The sequence below is a fragment of the Lissotriton vulgaris genome, chromosome 3_1, assembly GCF_964263255.1.
Source record: "Lissotriton vulgaris chromosome 3_1, aLisVul1.2, whole genome shotgun sequence".
Taxonomy (NCBI): domain Eukaryota; kingdom Metazoa; phylum Chordata; class Amphibia; order Caudata; family Salamandridae; genus Lissotriton; species Lissotriton vulgaris.
In genome coordinates this window covers 149,673,672-149,686,079 of record NC_141689.1, presented here as the reverse complement: position 1 = coordinate 149,686,079, position 12,408 = coordinate 149,673,672, and the positions used below count along the sequence as shown (strand labels likewise).

At 45.6% G+C, this 12,408-nt stretch overlaps 1 protein-coding gene across 1 annotated transcript in view; it reads left to right on the top strand.

Annotated features, from left to right (window-relative positions):
• LOC147726126 (uncharacterized) overlaps positions 1 to 12,408 on the top strand; it is a 689,775-nt gene that overhangs the window by 643,693 nt on the left and 33,674 nt on the right. The window contains exon 10 of the mRNA XM_086960228.1: positions 5,881 to 5,989. Within this exon, the coding sequence (XP_086816354.1) occupies positions 5,881 to 5,989 (109 nt within the window). The remainder of the gene's footprint in view (positions 1 to 5,880; positions 5,990 to 12,408) is intronic.

The window sequence follows — 12,408 nt, the reverse complement described above, 5'->3', positions numbered from 1 at the left end:
GCAACATTATACTCCCAACTCTGCAAAAAAAAACGGTCACACATGTGCAATCCAATAATGAACCAATCTAGGGAGTTACACACCAGGGGGGGGAGGGGAGGCAACGTCTCGCCAATCCACCGGGCTTACGAATTCTATAACACTGGACAAATCTGAAAGCTATGTGCTCTTATTCATGTAGCCGACTTTAGTTTGACAACCCACCAGATCAATACGACTTTACTCGACTCATTTCGAAGTAAACAGTTCCACACTGGCCGTCGAACCACTCTGCGGTGGAGAGGAGCAAGCCAACCGCCCCCCTTGAGAGCCCCTCCACTCTTTTAAAGTCACGGCAAAATTCTTGGGACAGCAGTTGGTGTATCAAACACTTGTGTCTTTCCATCCACGTCTACTATTAGCCTGGCAGGATATAACATGTCGTACCTGAGTCCCATGTTTCGCAACGTGGCCTTTTCTCCAACGTACTTCCTTCAGACTTCTTGTACCATTGCAGTACAATTAGGGAAAATTGATACTGTCCCATCTCGCGCAAGAGTCTTAACACAGTGTTGCAATCTCGATAGTTCAACATTCTAGCGATGATAGGTCTGGGAGGAGCACCGGGAGTCGGACGGAGACCCAGAGAGCGGTGTGCCCTCTCAATAAGGAACATAGGGGTGAATGCCTCCTTACCAAACAAATATTTGAGCAACAATTCCACAAAATGGTCCATTCTGCAAGATGCACAGGGGTAGTAAAGTTCCCAAGAAATGCCACAAATGTTTGCACCAGGCACCGGTACACAACTCTGGGCCAATATAACTGTAGCCAGGATCGTTTCAATCAGGCAATGAAGCAGCTCTTACTGGCCTCCCCAGCACACAAAGACCGACCGCAGCGGTCCACAGTTCACCCTCACCTAGGCCACAGTGTTGTCCGGCTGGAAGAGAGGCCCACAAGCCAACCCGCAGCCCCTGTCACCGCAGGGCCACCGGGGGAACACTTGCAGGTTATGGCTGTAGTGAAAAGGGATGCGGATGCCCTGCGGGCAGTTCACTCTTACCCCGCTCGGGCCCTCGCAATCTCAGGCACAGTCAGTGGAAGCCGCCACTACCAAGGACACGCCCGGGCAGCATGATGCCTCTAGTCTTGTTAGTAGCCCTTGGACTCCACAATTAGAATTAGGAATTAATCGGTTTACAGAATTAGGAATTAATCGGTTTACAGCAAGTGGTGGCACCCCGCACATGCGTAGTGGGCCGGCTCTCCCAACCGCAACACAACCCCAGCTCCACAATGCTGCTAGTCTTGTCCGGGACCTTTAGGCTACGCGATGTCACGCGGGGGGTGAGGAGGTGCCCGCAGGTCCGCTGCACTCTGCTCCAGTCTCAAGCTACTCACAGCATTCGGCAACGCTCCCAGTATGCATGGCGATCCGGCGCTACCGACCATGCTCGGATGTTACTAAGAAGCAAGACCACACGCCATCTGCTTTCTCCCACGGTTCCCTCAAGGAAATAAATGGACTGTGTCTATCAACCAGGCTAAACGGACAACAGTTCTCACAGGGTGTATAGTACCCCGAACTAGGGGGAAGATTCACATCGAACTTAAAAGTCTCCTGCTTTAAAACCTCATAAAAGGTTGAAAAGCAGGAATAGATAGTATGAAGAAAATAATAATACAAATAAACGATCTATTGTGATCTACACCCACTGCAAATAATAAGCTTTGGATAGGCTACGCCCAAGCTGGGATATTTTAACTTCGAGAACTATCAACAAGGGAGGATTTATAAACCCCTCCCCCCTCCGTTCTTATCTAGATATAGGTCTCTGCATGAAAACATGTTACAAGATACAGAGTGTATATTATCAGAGTCTTGAAAAAGATGGATCCATAAAATATTTCTCCATCGAAACGCGTTGACGCTATATTTCTATGCACAATCCGGTTTGGGGACAGTGGTGTGCAAAAAGCAAATTATAGAGCGCTTAAGCCCACGTCTTGGTGATGATACTGTAACGGATGTGCAAACAGCTAAGACCAAGCTGTTTGGTCTAACTTCTGAGTTTTCACTCTTTTTACATTTTTATGCATACTGTGTTTTGTGATGAATTATTGGCTTCTGTGATTTTATAAATTTGTAATAGCGGATAGGATATCTCTGTGGTTTTAAATTTGTATATTAGGCAGAATAAATATATGTCATTTGACTTACAATAGTTGAGTTTTTTTCCTTTTTATATGTGGCTGAATCTAGTAAGGAGTCAGTATGTTGAATGGGCATGAAAGTATATCTGAGTGATTAATTTCACAAATGATGGTTCTTTGATCAATACATTACTTAAGGGATATTTTCCTTATTTCACTTTGCAAGTGCTCTAATCCCTTTGGTTTAGAAGGGGCCCCTCTCTTTCTGCTATTACCAACCATGCCGCAGCCAGAGCAATTGGCATTCGACATATCTCCAGATCCCGGGTGACCTACTAAACCGGAAAGAGCGTGTTCGGTTGGCCAAGCCGTCCTCATCACAAAGGCTCCGAGGGCAGGATCGTTGGCAATTTGCATGCTTAGTAGCCAGGATGTGGGGTGGATCGACGGAGCTCCAGGGTAACACAGCCATCTTGGTCGGTAGCCAGGCCACGCCCCTTCAGGTGCCTCGGTTATGTATGTTATGTTATGTTAATTGCACTTGTGGAACACACAGTTACCTTGGGGTGTCCTGGCGCTAAGTAATGGCTACCGGGGAAATTGAGTGTATACCACTGAGAGAAGAGCCATGTCTTCAATCCCTTCCGAAAGGAGAGGAGATCCAGGGCATTCCTAAAATGAAAAGGGAGCTCGTTCCAAGCTCTAGAGGCACAGAGAATGAAACTCCTGACTCCCCAATTGAATTTTTTAAATGTGGGGACTTGCACTTGTTTGGCTCCAGTAGACCGTAACATTCTTCCAGGAACATACCATTTGAATTTAAGCTGAAGGAACTCAGAACCAGCTCCATTGATGGCCTTAAAAACGGTGCATAATGCTTAAAGCGAGTTCTTTGTTTTACCAGGAGCCAGTGCAATTTCTTAAGTTCTTCTTTCACGGAAACAAATTTCAGCATTCCAGACAGCAATCTGGCTGCTACGTTTTGGTCAAATTGAAGTCTATTATTATGGTGCTTTTGGACATTAATATGTAGGCCATTGCAGAAGTCCAAGCACAACATTATATTGGCTGTGACTACTGTCATGAGACTGCTCTCGGTCAAAAAAAGCTTAATTTTTCTTATGATACTAAGAACCATAAAACAGGCTGAGATCACCATGCTTAATTGATCATCCATGGTAAGTTTATTGTCCACCAATACCCCAAGGTTTTTGGCTTTCCTTGCGGGTATGGGACAAGAACCAAGGTCCTCCGGCCACCATTCAGGTGTCCACACATGAGGATGGTTCCCAAATTTTATGACCTCGGTCTTGCTGGAGTTAACTTAAAAACAATTAGAAGACATCCAGCCTGAGATTGCACTCATACAGTCATGGAAACGTCCCCCTGTTTCCTTTTCACCTCCCTCAGGCAATAACAACACTATTTGCGTGTCGCCAGCGTAGGAGGTGAGCTGGAAGCCAAAGGACCTTATAATTCCTGGCAGTTGTGCCACATATATATTAAAGAGCGTTGGGCTGAGTGATGAGCCCTGTGGCACCCCACAAGGGAGTGAACAAGGTTAGGACGCATTACCATCAAAATCCACGGTTTGCGACCTATCAGATAGGAAGGATTGTAAGAGTTTCCAAGCTTGACCTTTAATTCCGACATCAGAAATCCGGTCCACCAATACTTTGTGATGGACCGTGTCATAGGTCGCTGACAGGTCCAACAGAATCAATATGGCATTGCCTCCCCTGTCTGCGGCCTCTCTAATCTCCTCCGTGGATTTCAACAAAGCCAGCTCAGTGCTATGGTGTGCTCTGAACCCATATTGCAATGAGTCTAGAGAGTTGTTAAGCTGAAGAAATGCACTGAGTTGGATGTTTATTGCCTTTACCAAGATGTTAGCATGGAAAGGGAGCTGTGAGATTGCCCTGCAGTTGTTGGGATCTTTAGGGTCCAGAGTCTGCTTCTTCAACGAAGGAAGAAAAGAGGCATTCTTTAGAATTTTGGGAAATATACCAGAGGGCAAAACGGCATTCAACAGGGGCGTCAATGCCATTCCAATCACCTCTGGAATTTGTATAATAACCCGGACAGGGCATGGATCATTGGGGGCTCCTGTTCGGATCGAGTTCAGAACTTCGATTGTTTCTGATAACTCCAGGGGTGTGAATTGGTCAAATATCAGTGGAGAGCCGGGACTGTCCAGTCCCTTCATATGAGAGCACATCTGTGCATTTTTATTTTATTTAGTGAAAGAAGAAAAAATGATTTCATCTTTATGTTTGACTATGCTGCTTGGAGTTCGTCCCCTGCAGCTGAGGGGATCGGACTGAGCTAATAGCAAGCTTCCAGTGCTGTAAGGGCTCCTGTGGCCCTAGCAGGCAGAGCTGCAGGAACAATTTTCAGAATGGTGCTGCCACTGAACTCATAGGGATTCTGAAAAATCCATGGAGGGTCAAACTGGGACTGAAATAGGCCCAGGCATGACTATTAAACTGGCACCACCCTTTGTGAATTAAGAGGGCCATATTTCTAAATTAAGGTGGCTGTGAACTTGTACGCTGAATAAGTGTTTAGCAAGGTATGGAAGAGTGCATTGATTTGAGCCTGCAGCAGGCAGTGTTTAAAATTAGGGAACTCCACAATAAAATCAAGCCCAACTGACCATAAAACAGGTCTGCATACAGCCAAAAACCATCCCACACACCTACTTGTCAGACCAACTCTTTGGGCACTGCTTGATTACCCTGTAGGCCAGACCCTCAATCCAAGCATCCCACAAAGAACAAGGGTCACAGATGAGTCACGCCCATTCAGCAGTACAGTGGTATTGGTGTTGAATGTAGATGGTGATGTATTTTAGGAACACACTCTCACAAATATATTACTAAAGTATGGTGTGGTAGACCACTATCATTTACACAGACAGCACATTTCCCATTGTAAGGACCACTAAAATCGTACAGCGCACAAAAAGTGGAAATTGGCTTTCAGCAAATATTTGTCATTTGTGTATCCCCAAGTAAAGTGTTTCGAATTCTTTTTATAATATTACAAGTCTTTGTTTCCATTACACTTTAGTATTAGAAAAAAGTGCTTTTTTGTGCTTTCTTGTTTATATATTTTGAAATATTTGTACTGTTCATTTATAGGTCTTTACATTTTGTTGTGTGTTAGAAGAAATCGACATCCTAAAGCCCTTCCTCTCAGACCAGCAAGATGTTCACAGTTCACTTTACAAAATCCTCACACTTTTGAGTACGCGAAAGAAAAATAAACACGAGTCTCCATAGTAACAGAATAAGCAGCAATTTGTTCGAAGACATGACTGACATTTGACTGCTGTCTTTGAACACACATCAAATGTGACACGCTAAAAACAAAATGTAAAGCCATCTTTAATGCTCGTTCACCTTTGGAAGTCCAGTATGGTTATTTAGGTGTCCTCTCAGGACTTAAGGGGCTGCTGTAGTTGTGCCCCCTCCCACTTCTGGGCCCCGGTTCATTGCACCGGCTGCACCAATGCTAGCCACGCCCCTTGAATTACCTGCTACTGTATTGATTGCATCTGCGATTATTTTTTTTTTAAGTTCTAATGATTTTGCTGCTCCTTGTATTGTGTCCCTCTGGGGAAGCTGTGACACTTCCAAAGATAAAGATGATAAGGCCTGGTTGCTCAGCCAATGTCTTCTGGTTTATGCTTTTGTTACATTGTGGTGACTGTTGATTCTTCCTTGTTTTTTTTATTCTCAGAACCTGTCATTCCATCCTTCATTATCCTGAAGGAGTCCACCATCAATGCTACTGAAAAGATGGTTGTGCTACCTTTGCACCCTGTGACTGATATCCATGGGCCCATCAGGTAACTGCCTGGCAGATCCATTTATGCTGAGCTCAATTGAATTGTAAAATAACTGTACAGATATTATTTGCAACACAATTCATTTTTAGGTGCAATCCAAAGACCTACTGTTGCGCTGCATGGCTGTCATTTACAGTTTAAAACCAGAAAATAGGTATAAATATGTACAAATTCTTATGGATTTACTTACAAAACAGTAACAAACCTATAATGCAGCTCTTCTTCCATTGCATCAAGCATCTCATGAAGCCTTTATAAAGAGCCACCACAAAAAGTGCCGCTGAGGGTAAAGAAAAAACAGTTTACCCAGCCTTTAGATATAAACTTCATGATCAAAATAAACACTGATAGTGAGAAGATGATACAAAATTGTCCTTTTTTCTTTTTAGGTCGAGCCTAGACTTGCTTACCGCAGCGCGCTGGTTGTTGCTTACTATTTTAAAATAGTAAAATTTTCCTTTATCAATATTAGCGCCGTATATCAATTGATGGCGCCGTGTATCTGCGATACTTTTTAATTGTTCGTGCTGCATACTTGCGCTTGCTGCTATCCACTGGACTATCTGGGGCAACATTAGAGCACTAGTTCTTACTCGCACCTTAATCACTGGGCTCACCCTGCATTTTGCAGGACTCAGGGCAGCTAAGCACCGACATTTGTAGCCTTGCGGCGTTTTAGGCCGCCATCTTGGGAGAGGGCGTCTGGGGCTGCCGATTTACGGGCGCCATCTTTGTTGGGGGAGTAGTTGCTTCCCTTACACTCCTCCCACATCTGGAAGAGCTCGTAGGAGCCTATTTAAACTTCAGGACTCGGCCGCTGACAGGTAGAATTGCTTACCACAGCGCGCTGGTTGTTGCTTACTATTTTAAAATCTTTACATTTTCCTTTATCATTAATAGCGCTGTATTTCATTTAATAGCGCCGTGTATCTGCAATACTTTTTCATTGTTCGCGCTACATACTTGCGCTTGCTGCTATCCACTGGACTATCTGGGGCAACATTAGAGCACTAGTTCTTACTCGCACCTTAATCACTGGGCTCACCCTGCATTTTGCAGGACTCAGGGCAGCTAGGCACCGACATTCGTAGCCTCGCGGCGTTTTAGGACGCCATCTTGGGAGAGGGCATCTGGGGCTGCCGATTTACGGGCGCCATCTTTGTTGGGGGGAAAGTTGCTTCCCTTACACTCCTCCCACGTATACGGTTATTTTAGATGGACAGGAAGTCAGCGCGCAGCGATGGCGTGCAGCGGGTGCTCGCCGGAGGTGCGCCAGAGGTAAGCCCGTTTGCGCCCGTTCACGCACAGGTCGCGCCGGACGCCGGAGGTGCTGCCTCTTTATGCCGATTTGCTCCCACTTACTCTCGCGACGATCTTCTAAGACTCAACACAGGCAACGCTCCCAGCCACCAGTCTTCTACCATCAGCAGACGGCCAGATTCACTGTCCTGCGGATTACTAAATGTAAGATCTCTTGGTAAACATGCAGAAGAAATTACGCTACTCATTGAGTTTCATGAGTTAGACGTACTCTTCATGACAGAGACCTGGACTAATGCTAATAGCACGGTGGAGCTGGGACTAGCATGCCCTCCTGGATATAAGATCAGACATAATCCCCGGGTAGGGTCCAGAGGAGGAGGAGTGGGGATGATCTTTAGAGAGACAATGGATCTCTCCCAGCTTGATATTAAGACAATCCCAGGCTGTGAACTTATAGGATTCTCTATTAATGGTCAGGGAGGCGCACTTTACTCAGGCTTACTGTGCTATAGACCCCCGGCGAGCGCCCTATCCGCCATAACGGAGCTCATTGATATTATCTATGACCTTTCTAAAACGCACACAAGGTTAATAGTGTTGGGAGATTTCAACCTATGGCCAGATGGCCCGACCGATTCAGCCTTTAAAGAGCTGGTCCAAGCTAACTGTAATATTCAGCTACAGCAGTTAGTACTCTCCCAGACACACATAAAAGGTCATGCACTCGACCTTATTTTTGCCGATGCTGACCAAGTGACCATAATAAACACTCTTCCTCAGTGCTGCACGGATCATGCACTCGTCCACTTTCATCTTCAATCCCCCACCCCATCTACGAAGAAATGAAGCTTAGGAGCCACTAAGGTGGGCAGACAATGGTCTAAGCTCCTTAAACAATCCTCTCTCCCCATTCTGCTCTCAGATGGATTTATTTTGGGTGACAATGTGGACGCAAGCTATGAGACTCTTAGTCAGCGAATCCTAATGTCATTGGAATCATTCGCCCCGTTGCGAAAAACCAGAGTTAGGACAAAACTCGCAATGCTGTGGTTCTCAGAAGAACTCCACCAGCTCAAGCTCCGGTGTAAGCGGGCTGAGCGGAATTGGAGAAAGCAATACCTCGAGTCTGATAGAGCTCTTATTAAACAGGCACTGGCAACCTACAAAGCCCAGATTAAACAGGCCAAGGCTAGCTTCTTAGAGGAATCACTTCTGTCAGCGGAGAATAAGTCCCAGGCCTCATTTAAGATCGTCAAAGATCTGGCATCTCCTTCTTGTACTGTTAAGAACACTCCTGCCTCCCAAACTCTATGTGACTCGGCCTCGGCCTTTGAGGACAAGATTACAACGATCTTGAATAACCTTGCTACACTGCCAGGTTCTATCTCTCACACCTTGGGCCATTCTACTTCTACGGCCGCTTCTGTGAAAGACGCCAGCTCAGCGCAATTGAACAGCTTTCCCTCGCCGTCCTTTGTAGATTTCTGTGCACAGGCAGACGGGGTATCCTCGGGCTCGCCTCTTGACCCCCTTCCACCTAAATTTTAGAAACTATTCCGGGAAGAGCTCTTCCCCCATCTCTTCTCTATCTGCTGTCAGTCCCTCGAGTCTGCACGGGTTCCGGAATGTTGGAAGCTGGCGGTGGTATCCCCACTCCTGAAAAAGGACACTTTGGATCCCACTTGTCCAGCAAACTACAGACCCATCTTGTTGCTCCCATTCCCAATTAAAATCTTGGAGAAACTGGTGACTAAACATCTTTCCAGTTTCATGGAGACCAACGCTTGCTTGGACGTGGCCCAGTTTGGCTTTAGACCTGCCCATGGGACGGAGTCTGCATTGGTGACAGTGCTAGATGACCTTCGGACGCGCACCGACCAAGGTCGAGCTGCTTTTTTAGTATTGCTCGACATGTCGGCCGCGTTCGACACGGTCAGCCATACGATCCTGATTGGGAGAATGGAGGAAATAGGGGTGTCCGGACTGGCTCTTGATTGGCTGGTGTCCTATCTTGACAACAGACAGCAAATGGTGGCCCTGCCTCTCTTTAAATTCAACACCAGAAGGGTAGGGCCGGGAGTGCCCCAGGGATCAGCCATCAGTCCGATCCTGTTTAATCTCTACCTCCGTCCCCTGATCCAGTTGATAAAATCTTTTGGCATAGCAGTCACCAACTATGCTGATGAGACCCAAATTGTCTTCTCCTTCGAGGGCAAGGAGGCCGTGTCACAGGAGACTTTCCATCAGTGTATGTCCACTATGGCGGAATGGTTGAGCCTCAATTCTTTACAATTTAACGGTTCAAAAACGGAGGTACTACATTGTTCAATGGACCGTACCCCCAGGCCATTGCCACTGAATTTTTGGCCTCCATCCTTTCAGGACACCTGTCTACCGGCCGAATCAGTCCGTAACTTGGGGGTGATGTTCGACCCCAGTTTGCAGTTAGATGTGTCAGTAAACAAAACAGTGGCTACCTGCATGACACTACTGCGAATGTTGCGAAAAATATAACCTATGCTGCCGGTACAAACCAGGCCAGAAGTAGTGAGAAGTATCATCTTAAGTAGGCTTGACTACTGTAACTCACTACTTCTGGGGACACCTAAGACCCTGGTGGGAAAATTGCAACGTGTTCAAAACCTCGCTGCCAAACTGGCCCTCTCGCGCCGTCGCCTTGACTCTTCCACAAAAGCACTTAGGGATCTCCATTGGCTCCCAATCCCCCAGAGGATTGATTTTAAAGCCCTCTGCTTGGTACATAATGCCCTTCACGGACAGGGTCCTTCTTCCTTGCAGGACCTGTTTTCCTGGTATGTACCGTCTAGATCTCTCCGCTCGGCCTCAGCATGTTTGGTGGTAGTTCCTAAGATTCTTAGGACCCGGATGGGAGGCCGATCCTTTAGATTCACCGCGGCAAAACTGTGGAACTCCTTACCAATATGCTTACGCTGCACGGACGATTGTATTCCTTTTAAGAAGGCTTTGAAAACGTATCTGTTTCCAAAAACCCGTTAAGTTCTTTTCTGTAAGCCACGCAACTGCCTAATTACTGTGTTTATATCATCCAAGTCGAAGCGCCAGGATACCCGATGGGTGACAGTCATAGCGCTATATAAAAATACCAATACATACATACATACATAGACTCAGCGCACATGTGTTTCTCGGCGAGACTTGCTGTTCTGGAGTATGGAATAGAAGCCCAGCCCACTCTCTACCCATATTTGCCATTGGCTTGTGTCATTGTCCTTCATAAATGCTGGCTTCTGATTCGTAAATAGGCTTGTTAGTCCCACCTTAGTACAGCCTTTTCTTCATTTGTAACCACCCATGAGAACTGACCCTTTTACTTCGGTTGTTACAGGGTACCTGATATTTAGTTTTGTAAGCACTATTTTCTTTATTGAGTTTCTCTTACTGCAGGCATGACGTGCTTTGCTTACATTAAGTGCGTCATACGTTCTTTCTCTTTTCAAGCAGCTGGGACAATGGCGGCCCCTTCTTTCCAATGCCAAAGGTCTCGCATTTAAATGCGAGATGTGTTGCATTGCAAATAGCTTTTTTAATTTAATTACTATGGCGCCCGCTTAACATAGCACACCATTCGCTTTAAAGGCCGTCACACGCACAGGTTTTATAGACAGGCTCGACTCCATGTTTCAGTACTATCTTGCTTTCCCTTGGCACAACACATGTCTGTAACTGCCAATGTCCCCACACCACATTTCCCTCAGTTCTTCCTCACGTACCCCTGTCTTCTACTAAAGCTTTGCTCGCTCTTTCTCCCTCGGTACCTACATTTCTTCTCCAGTACCCAAACTGCTGTCCTGTTCATTTTCATCTCGTCAAGAGCTCAAACCCCCTTTAGCAACTCTTGCGCAACTACCAAACCTGTCTGCATTCCTTTTCCAGTGACTCCCGCTCGTCGTCAATAAAAAGATGATGTCCGGTGCAAGTAAGATATTTATTAAATCAGTTACTGTGTAAAATTGCCACCAGAATATCACTTGGCCCCACATAGCACAGTCCTCATCTTCCCAGCTGTACGCCCCAGAATCCTTTCCCCAACAATCCTCATTTCAATAACTACACATGTTAACACTAACAGCTTCCTTATTCCCATTCTCCTGTGGATGTACCTCCTACCCCTTATTTGCCACTTTTTCTTAGCCCATGTAAATCTCACACCCCTTCCCTTTATAATTCCCGATTGTTTAATCTCATCCCCTCTCCCTACCCTCCACCCATCCCTGGTTCTCAGCCTCTTCTCCCTATCTTGCTGGCTCAATAGCCCAACCTACTTTTCCACTTCCTACCCCGCCTAGTCCTTGTTCCCTTCATCACCCTACTACTCCTCTTTGGATCCTCTCTTTCTCCTTTGAAGCTGTAGGAAGCTGGCTCTGTATATACTATACCAACGTGAGGTATAATGTGCACAGAGTCCAGTGGAACCCCAAAGGTAGGCAGAGGTAAAGTTAGATAGAACCTTACTCTCTATTTGTGGTAGTGTGATCGAGCAGTATGGCAGTATGAGAGGACAGTGTTAAGCATTTGTTGTAGACACTCAGTCAGCAAATGAATTCATCCACTCAAAGACTGAACTTCAGACTAATTGTTTTAGTAAAAAAATATTCTTTTAGTTATTTTATTTCTAGAACCAAGCAAGCCTGGCACAGCCTAGCAATAAATACTTTACAGTAGTAAATGCTGAATGTTATACAGTTGTACTGCAGTTGTAAATGTACTTTGGTTTTACTTAAAGTATTGTTTCAGAGAAATGCAATCACTTGTAAATACAGTACATAGACTTCAATGGGATTGTCAGTAAAATAGCAGGTAAGTTACTTTTGGATTACTTTTCTTACTTAGTGCTGTATGCCTGGTTGCAGCACTGGGACATTTCCTGTAAACAGGTTAGTAAAACCGTTTTTATTTAATCTTACAATTTTAAAGAATGTCTTTAGGTTTCAAAACTCCACACACAAACTTTTTAAGAAAAACAGCCAATGTTATCCTATGGAGGAAAATATGGTTACCGTCTTTTAGGTAAGTATTTGGTAGTGGGAGTTGAGGTTCTGGGGGTAGATGCAGGGGCCCCCTAGGGTCAGTGATGCACTATTGTTACACCCATGGCGGCACTAGGGTGGCCGGGT